The following is an 18905-nucleotide window of genomic DNA, read 5'->3' on the forward strand; positions in this document are numbered from 1 at the left end:
AAGGAGGCCAAAAGATACCTCTGGTTAGCCTGAATGAGCCCATCAAAGAATCAGTTGAAAATACTGAGCAGTTATGCCTTTAGAGGAGGTCTTATCAGTGCCCCCCTAATTCCTGCAGGAATCCGGTCATTCCTGCAGATTCCGGTGGATTCCAGAGGAATGAAATTTGGCAGGGAGGCCTGCTATTTTCATCATTCTGGTGCCTTACCATTCCAGGGGAATTTGGGCATTCCAGAATTGACACTGGAATGTTCCACAGGATTGACAGGAACGGAATGCAATGGAATCCATTCATTTGTTTGTTTATTTTACTTCTGTTACCAAACAAAGGCAACACTACCAAACAAATGCAACACTCTTTCCTTTCCACCCACCAACCATCCTCTTCCCCACCTCCATTCCCTCCCACCAACCACATTGACAACGGCGACAACCACAATGATGCAACATGACCCAACAACGGCCATGACACACCACCAACGAATGGTAACGACCACTGCCAGCGACATGGCACCACCACCATCCTCAAACACCCACCACCACAATGACATGGCACCACCAGAGCACCACCATCAACCAATGGCGACCAGCGCCCACCACGATTCATGACCGCCCACCATGACGACCACCCGAATGCAGCAACAAAGGTCAGACGACGTGTATTTGCGTCATCTGACAGTGACGATTGGTATGTCATCACCATCGGGTTGTTTTGAGCCACCCAAGTGAGTAACAGGTCCCTCCACCCCCCACTGCTCACTATTCAGGTGCCCTGTTGACGCGGCAAACCCCCTCACCCCCCACTCCTCGCTTTGCAGCTGCCACTACCCCTGGAAACTCCCCAGTGCCCATGAAAACGCCCTAGCAGCCACGAAAACCACACCCCGGCCACGAAAACACCCCAGCGCCCATGGAACAACACCCAGTGCCCACACATGAGGTCAATGACATGCAACACCCAGCAGACAGCAAACAACACCCAGCGCCCATGTACAACATGTGACGACAACAATGCAGCAACGACACACGACAATGACAATACAATGATGACACGAGGACAATGACATGCAACACACTCTCCCCATCACTCCCTCTGTGTCTCTACCCCCTTCTCTTGTCCCCACCCCTTTCCTTCTCCATTGCCATGTCCTTTGCCTCTTCATTGTCCCTACCCCCCTCCTTGTCCCCACTGCCTTTCCTTGTCCCTCCCCCCCTGCTTTAATATAGATTGTATGTGGTAAAATACATTTTATGTCCTTATTAAATACATTATAATTTGACCTATGAATCAAGTGCTTGAGATATGGGTTCTATAAGGGATTTTGAGTACTAAGTTATTAGGATAAGGTTGGAGTTGAATAAATACAGATGTAGTCACATGATGAAAAGCTGATCAGAATATGGGGGTAAATTTACATGGTTTTTCAACCTTACTCTGCTTCATTCCTGTGGATTCCTGCAGGAATGGGAGGGGCACTGTAAAGTACTGGAACATCTTGCCCCTGGTGATCGTGAACTTTGTGTGTGAATGCGTGAACATCTGGGCTGCGGATATCGTGAACTTCGCTTGAATTCGATGTGAAACTGATGTGAACATTCCACAAACCTATTAGAAACAGTTAGAGACACCCTGTTGAGCCTGGAAATGTTAAAGGGACTCAGAAATGCCATTCTAGATACAGTAAAACCCTTTTCAAGTGTGCGCATGAATGTGTGAACACATTGGCCGTGGATATCGTGAACTTCGTATGAACTTGATGTGAACATGACCTGAACTTTGGGCAAACTTCTTGAATTCACCAATCAAGTTAAGAAGTCCCTGTTCTAGTAAACTGAGAGACCATAAAGATTTACATTACTCACCTTCTTTCGTAATTTGCAAGTGTGCAAGGCAGATGCCAACACTATTTGCAAACTATTTGTTCACATTTCTGATGCACAAATGTATTAGAAAGATCTCCTCAAACCAGGAAGCATTATTTGAGGTAAGAAGTGTGAGTTTGAGATACAATAAACCTATTGAGATACCATGAATACATATATTACATACCTTCCTCAAAATTGGCAAGTGTGTGAGACAGATGCCAACACTATTTGTTCACCTTTTGCTTCAATTTCCAACTATTTTCAACCCATTATCTCTGCATTACATTTCATTCTTCATGGGTCACACCCGAACCACATCTGAATCTAAAAGCAAAAGAAACAAGACTGCTTCGGGTGAAGAGGGAGTGATAAACTAACAAGAGACCAATGTTACTACAGAAGGTTGTTCAAACCTGCTTACAATTGATGATGGTTCACACTTTCTTTTTTCACAGTCACCCAGAGCTTAGGGAGAAATCAAAACTCAAATGAGAGTGCACTGTCAAGGACATTGTTCTACCACCGGTCAACTGTAACCAGGAGCTATTTTCAGAGGAGTTTGATATAACATAATTTTCTCAATTCTGTGAAATCTGTGATCATGTATGTGCTTGGGCCTTGCCCTGGGGTGGAAGTTGGGCCTGGCACCACAAACTCGATTCCGAATATCAAAAAGCTACCAAGGAAGATAGGGTTGAACATTTGGTTGGAGAGATGCTAAACCACACTGACATTGGTTGGGAATTAATGGAGGACCTCTCAAGCATGGAAGGCCATCTCCCAAATTCTGATTGGCAAATAAGGGAATTGTGGAGAATTGAAGTAGAATTCCTTCGCATTATCACACAGGGTTTGGCAGCTCTTGAGGTGTGCATAAATTTATATGGCCTCTTGTCAGATTATCAATGGTTATGCAGAAAGGAGGAAGATGACGGCCAGGGAGAGGACAGCCAGGATGAGGGGGAGGAGGGCAAGGACAACCAGGATGAGGGTGAAAGTGAGGGCTTTGAGGATGGGAATGAGAGTAGATAGATCATTATATGCAACAGCTAAAATCAAGGTTGAGAGTGTGCAAATTCAATTTGACAAACTTTGAAAGATAAAATTGATGAATTGTTAATATGCTAGTGGTCCACCATATTGACAGGATCATTGGGAGTGATTACACGAAGAGTGGTGGCTACTGTGACTTCAACAACACTTCCGGCTAGGACAGCAGCCTGGTATGCTGCTAGGGCATGATGCATCTCTGAAAATTGCTGCACTGTTCTGCCTGGGGTGCCAGAGTGGTGGTCCTCAGTGGCAGGATCAGCAACCAAAGGGATTGCACTTTCTCCTGCTGTGGAAGTGCCAACAGCTGTGTTCTCAATGGATTCTGAAAGTGAAGTGTTAAAATAAAATGAGAACATTCCAGGCGGAAACTGTACCATTAGCTCCAATAACCTGATAATCAGAAAGAGAATCGTCTGGTAAGGTAGCAAGGGCTTTGCATAGAAATTAGAGATAGCATGTCAGATAAAATAACAACGAACCCTGTGTGACCTCTGCAATTGTGTTGAGTCCTTCTTGAGTAAGGGGGTTGGGTATCATATCTAGCTTTGATGAGCATCTGAATGTCCACAATGAAACAGAAAATGTGCCATATACCTTGTAGCTGAATAGATGAATGAGATTATAAGCATCAAAAAGGCAAACCAGAGTACTAACCTCTCTCAAAAAGGCAAACCAGAGTACTAACCTCTCTCAACACGTAGAACCAGTCTAGCCATTGACACTGCAGCTTCTAAAGCGGTCAAGCAGGAGCGGCAAGGCTTGTTCTGGGCCACTTGCTGTGGGGGGATGTCAGACATGGAAGGGTTGGGAATGAAAGGTGACAAAGAGGAATAAATTCTATACATTGCTTGTCATTGACATTAGTTTGGCAGAATTGCCAAGGATGATCTACAATGATGCATGCATATAGAATTTAACTGAACCTCAGATAGAAATGCCAAGGATACAATTTATCCAAATTCGTAGTTCACACATGATTTATCCACATGTTGAGAAGACCGTGTCACGCGGGAGTGAGGAAAGTGCAATCGGACGCGCTGTCAAGATGTGTGAACACCTAAACAACACACACACACACAAACACCTTAAACACTTATCACCACAGGTACGTGCTCGGTGCTTCGAGTTCGGGTTCGTACGGTAAATAGAATTACCACACTTGTTTTGTTAGAACTTTAGTAGAAGTTTGGGGAAACGATTTTGTATATTTTATATCACTTGTCTAAGTCTAGTAGACCTTTTGCAACAAAAGGTATTCTTTTTACGTGCGGGCACAAGTATAGAATTCGAAACCTAGTAGTCTTTGAAGGGAAACGGCTTTTATTGGGACTGTCTCGGTGTTCTGGGATTGCGTTCTAACTGTATATGAAGAAATGACAAGGAAATTGTGCTTTGTAGACTTTTATAACTCCCTTGAGCTTTTATTATGCCTCTGATTTGGTCCAAACTAGTCTTAAAGACTCTTCAAGCACGCTCACTTGGATTCCTCGGTAATAGCAGAGAGCTCTCTTACTAATTGACAAGATAACCTTATAAAAGCTTTGTGATCCCCACTTAACATGCTGGTTCCGGGCACACATTACTTATGTCTGCGAAGAAAAGTCCTTAAATTGATTACAAACTTATCCACTACCTCAGATGCTACTGGGAGTGCGACAGCTGGTCAACACGGGGGATAATTCCTCTTGTTTCAGCCTGCGCGCGTCCTCCTTTTATACTATTCTTATGTTTTCTATTTATATTTACATGTCCGTGCGTTGCCCGAGAGGTTGGACGAATTAATACTGATTTTTAGTAAAGGTTTGAAGTGGCTCGGTTGTGTTGTGGCACAACTGAGCTGACTTCTTTTAAGTTTTTGTAGTGTTTTCTCTATTGCGGCGACGCGACGCATCAGTATTGATGCGTACACGGGAATCGCCGTAAACGGTTTTCACGATTGGCTCAGCTGAGGCGAACGGTCCGCTTAGTGATTTTCTCTCTATTATTAGATACTATGCCCAGGTTTTCGGACCGCACGGCAAATCGTTCATAGTTTTTCTCTTTTGGCAGACTTCGGAATATTTCGCGAAGTCTAATTTTCTTGGGTCAATGATGCCATGATTTGTGATGCGCGTGATGCGCATGATGCGTCCCTCCACATGACTCCTTGGATCATGCTTCGTAGCACGTGACCGAATGACTTCTCGCGTCAGGTACGCGTCGAGTTTCTACGCTCGCGCGTTTATCTTTAGAATTAATATCTTTTAATCCATAATAAGGTGAGACCCTGGTTTGGTGTAAACTCCAATACCCTGTGCAGGGGTGTCTTTACTCTAGAACACTCGGTAGTGTACTATTTCATGGTAGCTTAGCCTTTTATTAGACTTCGAGTATATTGAAGTGATTCGGTCACGAACCAACCGCAATTCCTACTGCCTAAGGCATGCACATTTCTCGGATGTAGACTTTAATCGACTAGACTGGGTTGCGTCTAACGATCCTTATGATCAATGTGACTGTATTTCTACTATAGGAGGTTTTATAGGAGAAATTGCTAAAATTCGCATTTTTACGGGTGTATTGTTACACTCCGTATCAATGTGCAGTGCCCTTAAGATACATAAGAAATTGAGATGCATGCAATAGGTAGTGAGGAGACAGTGTGCCTAAAATAGAATGTGATTGGTTTCTACATATAGCTTAGTGTTTGCTGGAGAGTCAAACCACCAGTGTGGAAGTTTGTACTGAGGTGGAAGTTTGTGGTGTAGAATATTTGTGCAATAGATCTAGAGTGATAATTGGTATCTGGAAAAGTTGAAGAAATGGAGATGTGAAGAATGGGGAAAGATAAGAGGAGATTTGGGATTGTATACGAAAGAGCTTACTGGAGATCAAAACGAAGGTACGGAAAGATATTTGTCTGATGTACTGAAAACAATCAGCATGGTGGAAGGAGAGAAATCACCTGCCTTGAATTATACCTGTCAGTTCGACCTCTGTCACTTCACCTCATCATTGAATTCTTTGCTGTCCATCATGGGAAAATCTTCTATAACCGATGAGCAAAAGAAATGGCTCGAATCCCATATTCCAGCATTCACTGAAGTGCAGAAGAAATCAACAGTTGCACGCTTTCACCCACACATCGCTGAAGGCTGGTTTGAGAAATATCCTGAACGCAATGCTCTCTTTCCAACAGCAGCTGGTGAGCTGTCAGCAGTTCTTACCCACCACAGGAGGATTCGACTGGCTGGGCGTTTTTTATTGGATGTGCTGGTCCACTTCCAAAAGCTGGAGGGACAGTATATCAACACAAGTCTGTCATTCTCTTCTTTTCTTCACCATTATTTTATTAATCACCCCTTTCATAGCTACTACTTTGGGCCAAAGAGCGATGGTGGTAGAGACTTCCATGAAGCTTACACAGGATTTAAAAAAGGAATTTCTTTGTGTATGTTTGACTCAAAACTGTTTCAGCACCAGAAGTCTGTCAGGAAAGAGCTTTCAGCTTCACAGGAGTGGGACGTAGTGTTCACAGGTCCAGTCTACAGGACTGAAAATAAACATAGGACTGAACTGGACTGAACCACGGTCCGGTCTTTTTCCAGTTGCAGTTGCCCACATTTGTGGTCAGTCCAGTTGCCAGTTGCCATGTTTTTGTAAATATATAAAAACCGAAAAAGACCGGTTTAGACCGGTTGCAACCAGTCTTTGAACTGGACTGAACCACGGTCCGGTCTTTTTCCAGTTGCAGTTGCCCACATTTGTGGTCAGTCCAGTTGCCAGTTGCCATGTTTTTGTAAATATATAAAAACCGAAAAAGACCGGTTTAGACCGGTTGCAACCAGTCTTTCGTCCCATAACATGCTGGACCTTACTTGTGCACATTTTACTTAAATTTCGGTCCCTGAATCATCAAAAGCGGTCAAGAATTGGTTGAGATATGGCCAAAAACATTTTTATACATGATTCAAATGTACGTCCTTCTGTTTTCACCCTACCTCAGTCAAATCTTGACGGAATTGCTTAAATTTTTGATCAGTCTACGGAGAATTAAAATATCTATCTACGTATGCAATGTACGTGACGTAATATTTAGTTTCTGTGGTGTAATAAATTTTACAACAAAAGACCGGTCTGGACCAGTCTTTTTTGTGTTGTGGACTGATTAGGACTGGTCCAAAGTGGTCTGGTTGCGGTCCCTCAATATTTGGATTGGTCTAGACCGGTTGCAGTTGCCAGTTGCGTCGTTTTGAGGTAAAAAACTGGACTTAACTGGACCTGCAAACACTAGTGGGATGTCCTATCCTCGATAATGACATAGCCAAAACCCAACCTATCCTTGATAGTGATGTAGCCAAAACCCTGATTGCCATGCCAAGATCTGAATCACCTTCCATCAAAATGATGCCATCAATCAGGCCTGACCTCTGTGAAAGTTCTGGGCCTTCTTCGGAACCTGACTCGTCACTACTACCAATGTCGAGCACACTGCCGCTGGACGCTCCTCTGGTTCTTGACAGCTCATCTCTGGCCACTCCTGCTCATTCTCCACAAAAACAAGCCCTTGATCAATACCGCTCAGCAGTACTTTACAGTGCCCCACCTATTCCTGCAGGAATCCAGTCATTCCACAGGACTTCCAGTGGAATCCACAGGAATCCACAGGAATCTGCAGGAATTCCACACGTTCTGTGGGCGCTGGGTGTGGTTTTGTGGGTGCTGGGTGTCGTTTGTGGGCGCAGGGGTGTTGTTCGTGTCTGCTGCGTGTTGTTTCGTGTCCACGGGCGGTGTACGTGTCTGTTGGTCATTGTCTTCTGTCTGTTGGGTGTTTTTCGTGTCCGTGGGTGTGGTTTTGCATCCGTTGGCCGTTGTTTCGTGTCTGCTGGTGGTGTGCGTGGGTGCTGGGTGTCGTTTCGTGGGCGGGGTGTCGTTTTCGTGGGGGTTGGGGTGTTTTCTTGGGTTCTGGCACTCGTTGTTTCGTGACGTGGCGTCTCCGCATTGTTGTTGAAGGGCGGCGTGGTCGATGTTGGTGGACGTGGTGGCCATGGGTGATAGACAAGTGATGTGGGTGGTGGTGGCTATGGGTGATGGTGATGGCATGGCGTTGGCGGCGGTGACGAGCATAGTGGTGGTGGTGGAAGAAGAGAGTGACCATGTTTGGTGAGCAGTGTTTGCCAAACAAGCATTGTTTGTTATCCATTGAAAATAAATAAACTATAATACATAACAAAACAATAAAATAACCAGATTACAGTTCCTGCACATTCCGGGGAATGCTATTCCTGCCCATTCTGGGGAAGACCATTCCAGGGACCATTCTGGTGTAAATTCCGGAATGATCAGATTCCACCAGAATGAGAAAACACAGGAATGACAAATTTAGCAGGGCTTACTGCTAAATTTCATTCCACCGGAATCCACAGGAATCCACTGGAATTCCACCGGAATGACCGGAATCCTGCAGGAATAGGGGGGGCACTGATAAGACCTCCCGCTCAGGCCAGACTCTCAAAGCTCCTGGGGATGATATTTCCCTCAACACTGGCAGTGCCTGGAACGACAATAAAGATGGAGGGTTGGATGCTGCTTTTGGAGGAATGGTCTCAACTGATTCTATTGAAGGGAGTGAGAAGAGATTTCCAATGTCAGGTGGGTCATCAGTGGAGGTGAACAGCTTACCATTGGCTCCAGGTGCGCCATCATCGCCTATCTCGCATGCCTTCACCCGAATGGATCAATCACTCTTCACTCAAAGGCGAACTCCTCCTTCTGCTTCCTCACCTTCTCCCCCTTCATGATCCCCTCATCGATCCTCTCCTTTATATGGAGAATATGGGGAAACTGGAATCAACTGCTGGGATTTTATTAGCATCAGCACCTGGGTTTGTGTTTCAGAGAACACCTCCATGACGCGAGCCTTTAGCTGTCACAACACAGGAGAAGAGTGATTTCAACAACCCATTTGCAACCCTTGCATCCAATCCCTGTGTTTTTGGCCGTGCCCCAATCAATCTGTTCACATTGGGTCACACTGTCAATCTGTCTAGTGCATCACCTCCCAAATCCCCTTTACCTTCAGTGCCAGCCTCTGCACTTACCCCTACTCCACCTCCTTCATCCCCGCCTTCTTCAGCACCACTCAATTCAGAGGCTTCCATGATGATTAACTACACCATCCATGGTGCAGCCATCAATGCTGATACACATTGCACGGGGATGAACGTGAAAGTGTGAAACATGCACACAAGGATCAAGCACGTTGGGAAAACCCTAAACATCTAAACACTCATTCACACACACACACACACACTATCACAATCTCGGTGCACGAGTTCGAGGGCCTTTGGTATTGAGAAATACCACTTTCGTCTTCTTAGGTTAAGTCTCAAGAGATTTTGTTCAAAATGGTTTATTATAGGGTGTGGTTTAGAATAGTTCAATAGAACAAAGTATGTCTTTCTGGGAACTTGGTCTCTTAAATGCAAAGTTCTTTGATCACAGTTTCTTTTATTAACACAAAACATGACTTCAATTGACTTTTATGAGTCCTGTGAGTTTTATTATTATGTCACTACACTCCAAAACAAAGGGGTATGAGTACGCTGTCTTGTCTAAAATGATACTGTGTCCTTAAAACCTCTTATTCAAAAGTCTCCAAGCAAGTTGACTCCCAAGCACGCTGGCTTCGTTCACACTGTACTTATCTGACCACAAAGAAATCTCCTTAAATTGATTACAACTGTCCACCTCCTAAGTCTCTTACTTGGAGTGCAACTAGCTGGTCAACGGGGGGGTGATTGCTTGCCTTTTGCCCTGCTAGCGCACTCCTTATATACTCCAGAAACCCCTATCTATGTTTTACATGTGTTTCTAATGCAGGATCCTTTGGTCCAAATTACAACACTACAGATTTTATAGTGTTGCGTCTTTCATTTTCAAACGCATCAGTGTTTGATGCATATGTGGAGTTAGCCGATGTAGCTATTCTTAGCTTGGCATGATCTCGCGTGTTTCTTTTCTATGGCCCGGTTACTGGTTTGACAGGTGGCATCCATGCATACACATTACCAATAGCCTTTGGTCTTCCGTCATTTCCGAGTTTTTAATTAAAATGCCTTGTCTTGGCTCGTCTTTAACCTCTGAAGGTGTTTTCAAATGTCTTTCTTAATTGTCAGGGGGTTCTTATTATATTTCATATAATAGAATGTGTCTTTTTCCCATGTTTGTATTTGTGATGTTCAGACACATCAGTCTTTGATGTGTATGCAGGAATTGCCATACATGACTTTCTGAATGGCCGTGAGCCATGCTAAGTCTGCACAGGTGTAGTTTAGTCTTTACATGTTTCAGACATGCCATTTAGATGTCTATGTTGTCTTTTCTGTATTTCTTGTATAAGCACGAGTTTCCACGATAAATCCATTATGTGTTTCTAAACCCTTTGGTAGTAATGCAATTCTTCTCCCTGTGCTGGGTGTTTACTCTAGAGCCTCTTTTTGCCCTATTTCATGGTAGGTAACCTTAGATATGATCCAAGTATAATGTCATGACACGTACTGCTGTCAGTTCCACAGCCTTAGTCCTATTTAGTGTTTAAAGGTTCAGTTCAGTCTGGTTTTTTGCCCCGAAAACGCGCAACCGTGGACCGCAACCGGTCCAGGACCGACCCAGATATTGAGGGAACCGAACCGAACCACCTAGGACCGGTCTTTTGCAGTCCATGATACCGGTTCAGACCGATCCAGACCGGTTTTTTTGCGTATAATTTATAATTTATTATACCAATATAAACCATTTATATCTTGACTAGTATGACTCTGAAAAATAAACGGGTTATATAAAATAGTAAAGCATATAAATACCCATCATTCTACCAATTTTCAAGAGATTTAATGAAGATTTGACATAGCTATGACTGAAACTGAATTACATCTCCTAGAGACTCGGGTAAAATATGGATTTGGTTATATCTTTCTCAATTCTTAACCGTTTTTGATGAAACAAAAACCCCATAAAAGGCAATAAACGTGGTTACAAGGCTATGTAACGCACGTAACCGTTTAACCGGTTGCAACCGATTAAAACCGGTCTTTGAACGGTTTTAAAAGATTTTCGAAATGAGGCAACCGGCAACTGGACCAACCCCAAATTGGGGCAACTGCAACTGAAAAAAAGACCGGACCATGGTCCGGTTCAGTTCGGTCCACCGGTTTTTTGCGGTCCTATGGACTGAACCTTTAAACACTAGTCCTATTTTCAGATTCCACTCATTTGCATTTTTAGTCAACTGAGCTGGGTATGCACATTGACTCTTTGTATCATTGCAATTGTATGTAGTGTATTTATTAGAGATGACCTTCATCCAGTACTTCGTCATGCCCTACTGATTCCTGCAGGAATGAAGGCATTCCACCGGATTCCAGTGGAATCCACAGGAATGGCACAGGAATCCACAGGAATGGCACAGGAATCCACAGGAATGGACAGGAATGGCACAGGAATGGACAGGAATGGCACAGGAATGTTACAGGAAGGCCTAAAATGTATATTTCACAACTTAATCCTAAGAATTCCTTATAATATTTAGACTTGACTAGGGAAAATCAAAGTGTATTTGATAGAACTACACAAAAAATGATGTATTTCAATTATAATACAAAATATATTTAATTACATGCAGTTTATACTAGAGAAGGGGGAAGAGGGAGGGGAGGGAAAAGGGAAGGGGGATGAATAAAGAAGGGGAAGAGGGAGGGGAGAAGGGAAGGGGGATGGATAAAGAAGGGGGAAGAGGGAGGGGAGGGACAGGGAAGGGGGATGAATAAAGAAGGGGAAGAGGGAGGGGAGGGACAGGGAAGGGGGATGAATAAAGAAGGGGAAGAGGGAGGGGAGGGACAGGGAAGGGGGATGGATAAAGAAGGGGGAAGAGGGAGGGGAGGGACAGGGAAGGGGGATGAATAAAGAAGGGGAAGAAGGAGGGAAGGGACAGGGAAGGGGGATGGATAAAGAAGGGGGAAGAGGGAGGGGAGGGACAGGGAAGGGGGATGAATAAAGAAGGGGGATGAATAAAGAAGGGGGAAGAGGGAGGGGAGGGACAGGGAAGGGGGAGGACAAAGGAAGGGGGAGAGAAAAGGAAGGGAGAGGGAATAGGAAGGGGGAGTGAAAAGGGAGGGGGGAGGGAAAAGGGAGGGGGCTCTTCGACATCGTCGGTTGATGTGGTCGTCGTCCTCGGCGTCCGTCGACGTGTGGCCGTCCTCGTCGTCCGTTGACGTGTCGTCGTCGTTGTCTGTCGTCGTTGTCTGTTGACGTGTCCTCGTCCTCGTCATCCGTCCTCGTCTGTTGACGCGTGGCCGTCGTCGTCGTCGCTGACGTGTTGTTGTCGTCGGTCGTCGTCGTCCGCTGACGTGTCGTGTCGTCCGTTGACGTGTCGCCGTCGTCGTCCGTCGTCGTTGTCGTCCGTCGATGTGTCGTCGTTGTCGTCCGTTGACGCGTGGCCGTCGTCGTTGTCGTCCGCTGACGTGTCGTGTCATCCGTTGACGTGTCGCCGTCGTCGTCCGTTGTCGTCCGTCGACGCGTGGCCGTTGTCGTCGTCGCTGACGTGTTGTCGTCCGTCGTCATCGTCGTCGTCGTCCGCTGACGTGTCGTGTCGTCTGTTGGCATGTTGTCATTGTCCGTCGTCGTCGTCGTCCGTTGGAGTGGTGGCGTGATGACATGGGGATGGGTGTCGTTGATGATGATGGTGGGTGAGGAAGAAGAGGGTGAGTGTGGATGATGCCAAATCAAATGTCGGCAAACGCCGAGGCTCGATTTGGGCATCGGCATATTAATGTTTATTAATATTATTGATTAGTAATGTAAATTCCAGTCATTGCATTCCGGTGTCATTCCTTTTTGTCCATTCCGGGGACCATTCTGGCTACTAATCAGGAATGACATCATTCCCGAGGAATATTTGTCCCCCGGAATGTCATTTTGGCTGGTGTCTCTGCCAAATTTGATTCCTCTGGATTCCGCCGGATTCCACAGGAATGACCGGAATCCGGCAGGAATCAGTGGGGCATGATAAAGACCTCTCGAATTTTATATGGGTGAAATGGTTTCATCCATATCAACACCAATTTGGCATCCTCAGACAGTGCAACCCAAGAACATCATCAGATTCGACCATGGCATCAATGCCACTCTTCTCTCTGGTGGTGGTGATGCTTGCAATGGTGATACAGAATCTGCTCCCGGCACAACCACTCACACACCTATATCTGCTGGTGCTAACACTGCTCCTTCCAGTAGCACTGATGCAACACCTTCCAACAATATGACCCCTGCACCTCCCCCGGGTGATGGCCCAAGCGATAAGGAAAATCATGCACCTTTGACTGAGCTTACCCACTATGAGAAAGTGGCTCTTACTAGAGCCTGCAAAAAACACAAGGTAGAAGAAGCACTAGGTGCATTGGATAAAGGAGCTAACAGAAAGGGGGACAGTGAGAAGGGGTCTAAGGGGTCAGGAAAGAAGCGAAAGGAGCCAGAGGGTGGTAAGGAGCCAGAGGGCAGTAAGGAGCCATCATAAGTCTTGTAGTGGCCATGAAGTTAGGAAGCCAAATTATTGGGTACAGGAGGGATGAGTACTGCTATTGTATTTGCACCATGAAATATATATAGCCTGTGTTCATAAAATTTGGAGCTAGTCTGGATTTCTGAGAGAGCCCTTGGTTTTGAATGGTTGAGGCACATAAAGAAATATCATTTTTAAAAAAACTGAACAGTCAAGAATTGAACACAGAGCATCCTCCTACACATAAGATTGACAATGCCAAACAATCCACTCACCCATATGACTGATATAAGAATAGAAATATTAAGAATATACTGGCACCAGTCCTCCTTGAGACTTTTCCTTCAAAGTCCTTCGCTTTTTTCAAAGTCTTCTCTCATTGATTGATATATAATTCAGTGCTTGCTCAATTAGTCAAAAAATACCTTCAAACACACTAACCCTAACAAAAAAAAATGTATGTCAAATAAATAGCTGCCAAAAGCCTGCCATCTGATCCTGCCAATCCAAGAGGTGTGCCTGCCATGCCGCCATCTGTTACCAATGCCACTGATGTACCCAAAGGGGGAAGTAACCTATTTTGGGAAGGTGCCAGGGCCTACCCTGTGAAAGCCATGCCATAGTGGCCTGAGGCTAGTGTTTAAAGGTTCAGTCCATAGGACCGCAAAAAACCGGTGGACCGAACTGAACCGGACCATGGTCCCGGTCTGGATCAGTCTGAACCGGTATCATGGACCGCAAAAGACCGGTCCTAGGTGGTTCGGTTCGGTTCCCTCAATATCTGGGTCGGTCCTGGACCGGTTGCGGTCCACGGTTGCGCGTTTTCGGGGCAAAAAACCGGACTGAACTGAACCTTTAAACACTACCTGAGGCACCCCAAATGTGGAAGGAAGGGGACCAGAAACCTGTGTAGTGTGTTGTGCAAGCATTGTGCACAACCTATGTGACTAGGATTACAGTCAGTGTTTGCAAGTATATGACTGTACTGCCTGTCTTATGATGTTATACCTTGCTTTTTTCTTTGGATTGTTTTATTTTTGCTTACTTAATGACTGTCATGATTCGACTTGCATTAGTCACAATAGCACATGTGTAGTAGTGACATCTTTTCTATTCATCGTACCACCACTATGTTCGCTCATGGAGCAGCCACATTGTATCGCATCCTCCTTTAGAGTCAAAGTAAGTGATTCGAGTTTGTAAGGTCATTGAATATTCTCCTAGAGGTATTCGAACTTCCATTGGTCCCAATCCTCAAACTCTACTTCCTTGAGGATTTCCTAAGGAAGAGCAGAGGTCCCGCAACAGACATCTGAAGCATTAGCAACCTCCATGAGAGTTCGTGAATTGAAGACTAACTCACTTGAAGCACGATCAGTCCTCACACCATAGTAATAGAATCAACATCCTCATTCACCAGACCCTATGTCATCGATTCGACCACCCACTCCTACTGTACCTCACAGGACACCTATTACAAAGGTGGACACTGTGGGATGTGATGACGCCCTGGCTGACTATGTTACCAAGAGAAAATCAAGGTCTGACAGGCTTCAACCAAGTGTGCACATCGTCATTAACAATGAAAACACCATGCTAGCCATTGGAAATATGCGAACATCATCATGAACAATGACAACACTAAGATAGCCACTAACTCTTCTGGCCCAAAGAGCATGGGAAACAATTCTCAACCTCAATGTGCACTGTGCCTGACATTAAGTGTGGCAGAAAAAATTGACATGCTTTTCTTAATTAGGAAATGGCCCAATTAGGAAATAGTGTGCAGATCAAAGCATATACTACACATGGGTCAAAGCTATTGGTAAATATCTGTCAACAAACATCCCAATGAGGGTTTTCTGCCTACAAAATAATAGGTAAATCCCCTATCCTGTATATTTAAAAAAATCCCAAGTTTTTTTCTTAAATATAGGACCCCAGGCACCCCTTGTGGCTGAAGAAACATATCCTTAGTCAACCCTAGCTGCAAAATATATCCCAAGTCCATCCCAGACAAGAAATATATTTCTACATTGTGACAGTCACAATTCAGGGTCCAGGCATAAGAAAGATATTTGGAGTCCATTCCAGTGAGGAAATGTATTTTGGGGTGTGTGACACACTAGAAATATATTTAGGTAAGAGTGGAGATATTTAAGCCCCAGAATATATACAATATAGATATACATCCTGACATTTAGTCCTGTAGTATTTATGGAGTTTGCAAGACTAATAGTCAGTTGACAGGGGGTGACTGAAGTGCCAAGCCAGTATTTCAAGTTGTGAAGTATATTTGCACCTATCTATACATCAGCTCCAAGACAAGGCAGATCTTACAACAACTTAGGGTGACATGAAGTCTGACCATCATGCAACTTTAAGTATAGTGACATGTCCATGGTTCTGGTGGTCCTCCACCTTTCTGACCAAGTTCATATAGTCAAAGACCAAGATGAGCAATCACTACCCAATCTATCAAGGCATCCCAGACATGCTTCAGACCCAAGCTTGAACTTGTTATTCCATCCAGTGATGACTTCAATCACCACATCCATCTTCAGCTCTTCCACCTATACATCCAGCCAAGATATGAATGATAAAGTGCCCAATCAACATATCAGCAGAGCAATGTATGTAAAGCAATCTGGACAAGTCCATATCCACCAACAACAACCATCTCAATGTCAGATATGCAAGTTCTATGCCAGAGCCTGACAGTGACAAAGTTGTAAAATTAATAGTGAGGTGTTCATGACCACATCAGCATCTTCTCTACATCTTCATCTGCTTCAAGTTCAATTCCATGGATGTTAAGCAATCTATACAAGTCCATATCCAGCAATAAGATCCAAGTCTATGTCAGACATGCAAGTAGCATATCAGAAGATGACCAACCCAGTGTCTTCTCTACCATCTCTGTCTGGTTCAAGTCCATCTTCAGTATAATGTCAAGCTGAGACTTGTAGTAAACTTTTCTATGTGATCTATATCCAATCTTTGTAGTCTTTTGTAGTTTATTGGTAAATGTTGTAGTCAATATCCAACTTTTTGTGGCAGTCTTTGGTTGTCTGTTAGTAGATATTGTAGTCAATAACTGATTTTTGTAGTCTATCTGTAATCTTTTGTAGTCTGTCATTGTCAATTTCCTTTTTTTTTTTCAAGAGATGCACTTTCCTTTTTGGGTTAAATTTCCCATGACACAATCATTGTAGCCTCTCTTTTTAGCTTTCTAAATGTGTTGACATCATATTGTTTTCATGGAGAAAAGTGCAAAGGTTGAAAAAAGCCAGTGGTCAGAAAGATCATTATCAACATATCTCCACAACAGGAGCACTCTAGGACATAATTCAAACAGATTTGGAAAGCTACAGTGCAGGGCTTAGTGTTGCCATAGCTTGGCTAGCTGAGAGCCAGCTGATGTAAGCCAGCTAAATTTCCTTAAGTGGCTCAGCTTGGCTTTTAGCTGACTCAAAGCTGGCTCAAGCTGGCACATAATTTTTAAAGTGATGTGATGATAAATATGGGTAAATTAGATGCTGTCTACCTGATAGATACACAATGCAATGTATAATTCAAGCATAGAACTATGATAGAAACTCTAGGGTTTTGAATATAAATATAAATTCACAAAAAATAGCCAAGGATGTGAGATAGCATAGAAATCGGAGCACATATGGATGTCATCTCTTTAGGACCTTCAAATGTGACTAGAATACAATGTAAACAAGCCTTCAATGATGAAAAAAGGTGGAAAGTTGACTGAGATACCACTTCAGGCAACCACCTAAAGGTACCCTCTTAGGGTAGTTAGTCTATGCCTATAAGACTACCCTATGAGGGACCAATACCATGGTATATCCCACCTGTTTATTGGATTCCCCTGGGGGTAGCCAGGTATTCCCTTGGGATTCCCCTGATATTCTTCTGGACTTCCATAATTGGCCTCTCCTGTCTTGGGAATCCAAGTGATGTGGGAGTCCCTTAGGAGTTGTTCCATGGGATTCCTTTAACTAAGGGATTCCCATCTGATTTTTTTTTTGGTACACTGGGACTCCCAAGGATCAAAGTACGCAAGTTAATAACTTAATTCATGGATTTTTGTTTGAATGTCCATCTTATCAGCATGGGAAGAGGACTTGAATAAATGAACTGGTATATTTCATGTACATGCTTTGAAAGTAGTTAGCACTTTCATATATATTGAATCAATGATAAGGAGAAGGTTCAATTGATTTAGGAGGAAGGTTTATATATGATTTGAATTGAAGGTCCCAAATTTCACATTGCTTTGACAGCAGCTATCATTGAGCAGGTTGATAGAAGGAACTGCAAACCTCCACCTGCATTTGCAATGTTGGTTGGTGTTGTGCGCAAAGATACTAACATACTACAGGTACTTGTAACTTTCACAAACAGATAGAAAATTGCTAAGGTGGTTGTCAGTCACGGAAATCAACCTTTGTAAGGATAACATACTACATAGAGTGCATAGAACTCGGTAAAACATAGCAATCATAAATCATACTTGAAAACATAGGGTAGCAAATGAGATAACCAAGTAGACTAATAGGGAATGAAATATTCAGATAGAGAATGAAACGACGAAGTCAAACTAGCGCCTTCCGTTCGGAGGATAACCTCTCGACAAATCCTTCGAAGAACCTGGCCTGCCGTTGTTTGGAGAGGTCGGGCGACCACCAGATGGGATTCGCCGTGCTGGCAAGGGAGCAACCTTGCGGATAGCGCCGTCATCCAACTGCGATATCTTACGCTTCTTTGGAGGTGGCTCAGGGTAAGTAGCACCCATGACAGGATGTCCCACATCCTCTTCGTTGTAAGACCGCTTTGCGAGATTGTGAGGGTCTTCTATGGCATAGTGACTGCGTGCGGGGCCTGCATTGTATCGATCAGGATGACGATGGCCATCCTCATTGTGACTGGTATGCTGGCGGTCGAGTGAAGGTGGATTGGGTGCCTCACGGGCGTCACCACGATAATCAGAATCAATTTCGTGGTAGCGACTCTGATTGTGCCCAGGGGTGAAATCACGGGTGTGTCGATATTCATCATCTTCCCCGCCAGTGTAAAAGTTTCGATTGTAGCCACGACGATCATGGTTCACCGGATCTGGCTGAAAAGGCTTCTTCGTCTGAGGTAGAATTGCGGGATCCCACCGTTGGTGAGTTTGCTCACGATCATAAGGATCTGTTGTAGATCGAGGGTGAGGGGAGCGGGCACGGGAATTTAGGGGTGCTTGTTGGTAGTCCTGACCACGATCACGATGATCTGCCAAAGATTGTGAACGAGGAGAGCGTGGACCGGAGTTGGTGGATGCTCGTGGGTAGTCCAGACCATGATCGCCGGGATCCGCTAAAGATCGTAAGCGAGGAGATCGAAGACTGGAGTCAGCGGCTGCTCGTTGTTGGTAACCACCGCGATCGCGAGA

At 44.4% G+C, this 18905-nt stretch overlaps 6 protein-coding genes across 6 annotated transcripts; 2 read left to right on the forward strand and 4 right to left on the reverse strand.

The window, feature by feature from the left end:
* Positions 1-94: 94 nt before the first annotated feature.
* On the reverse strand, positions 95-703 carry LACBIDRAFT_298911 (uncharacterized protein; the record flags this gene model as incomplete). The annotated part of the gene is made up of 1 exon (XM_001882128.1): positions 95-703. One exon carries the CDS (start codon positions 701-703, stop codon positions 95-97), a length of 609 nt encoding a protein of 202 aa, XP_001882163.1.
* Positions 704-2775: 2072 nt separating this feature from the next.
* Positions 2776-3764, reverse strand: LACBIDRAFT_328045 (uncharacterized protein; the record flags this gene model as incomplete). Its single annotated transcript, XM_001882129.1, has 5 exons — positions 2776-2915; positions 3068-3241; positions 3294-3350; positions 3399-3458; positions 3605-3764. 5 exons carry the CDS (start codon positions 3762-3764, stop codon positions 2776-2778), a joined length of 591 nt encoding a protein of 196 aa, XP_001882164.1.
* Positions 3765-5934: 2170 nt separating this feature from the next.
* Positions 5935-6427, forward strand: LACBIDRAFT_298913 (uncharacterized protein; the record flags this gene model as incomplete). The annotated part of the gene is made up of 2 exons (XM_001882001.1): positions 5935-6214; positions 6270-6427. The coding sequence occupies 2 exons, from the start codon at positions 5935-5937 to the stop codon at positions 6425-6427; spliced, it is 438 nt and encodes a 145-aa protein (XP_001882036.1).
* Positions 6428-7524: 1097 nt separating this feature from the next.
* LACBIDRAFT_328046 (uncharacterized protein) lies at positions 7525-8601 on the reverse strand (the record flags this gene model as incomplete). The annotated part of the gene is made up of 2 exons (XM_001882130.1): positions 7525-8115; positions 8581-8601. 2 exons carry the CDS (start codon positions 8599-8601, stop codon positions 7525-7527), a joined length of 612 nt encoding a protein of 203 aa, XP_001882165.1.
* Positions 8602-12994: 4393 nt separating this feature from the next.
* Positions 12995-13589, forward strand: LACBIDRAFT_328047 (uncharacterized protein; the record flags this gene model as incomplete). Its single annotated transcript, XM_001882002.1, has 2 exons — positions 12995-13454; positions 13564-13589. The coding sequence occupies 2 exons, from the start codon at positions 12995-12997 to the stop codon at positions 13587-13589; spliced, it is 486 nt and encodes a 161-aa protein (XP_001882037.1).
* Positions 13590-18071: 4482 nt separating this feature from the next.
* LACBIDRAFT_328048 (uncharacterized protein) lies at positions 18072-18814 on the reverse strand (the record flags this gene model as incomplete). The annotated part of the gene is made up of 3 exons (XM_001882131.1): positions 18072-18590; positions 18653-18664; positions 18731-18814. The coding sequence occupies 3 exons, from the start codon at positions 18812-18814 to the stop codon at positions 18072-18074; spliced, it is 615 nt and encodes a 204-aa protein (XP_001882166.1).
* Positions 18815-18905: the final 91 nt, after the last annotated feature.

The sequence above is a fragment of the Laccaria bicolor genome, genomic scaffold (assembly GCF_000143565.1).
Source record: "Laccaria bicolor S238N-H82 LACBIscaffold_15 genomic scaffold, whole genome shotgun sequence".
In the NCBI taxonomy this organism is placed as follows: Eukaryota; Fungi; Basidiomycota; class Agaricomycetes; order Agaricales; family Hydnangiaceae; genus Laccaria; species Laccaria bicolor.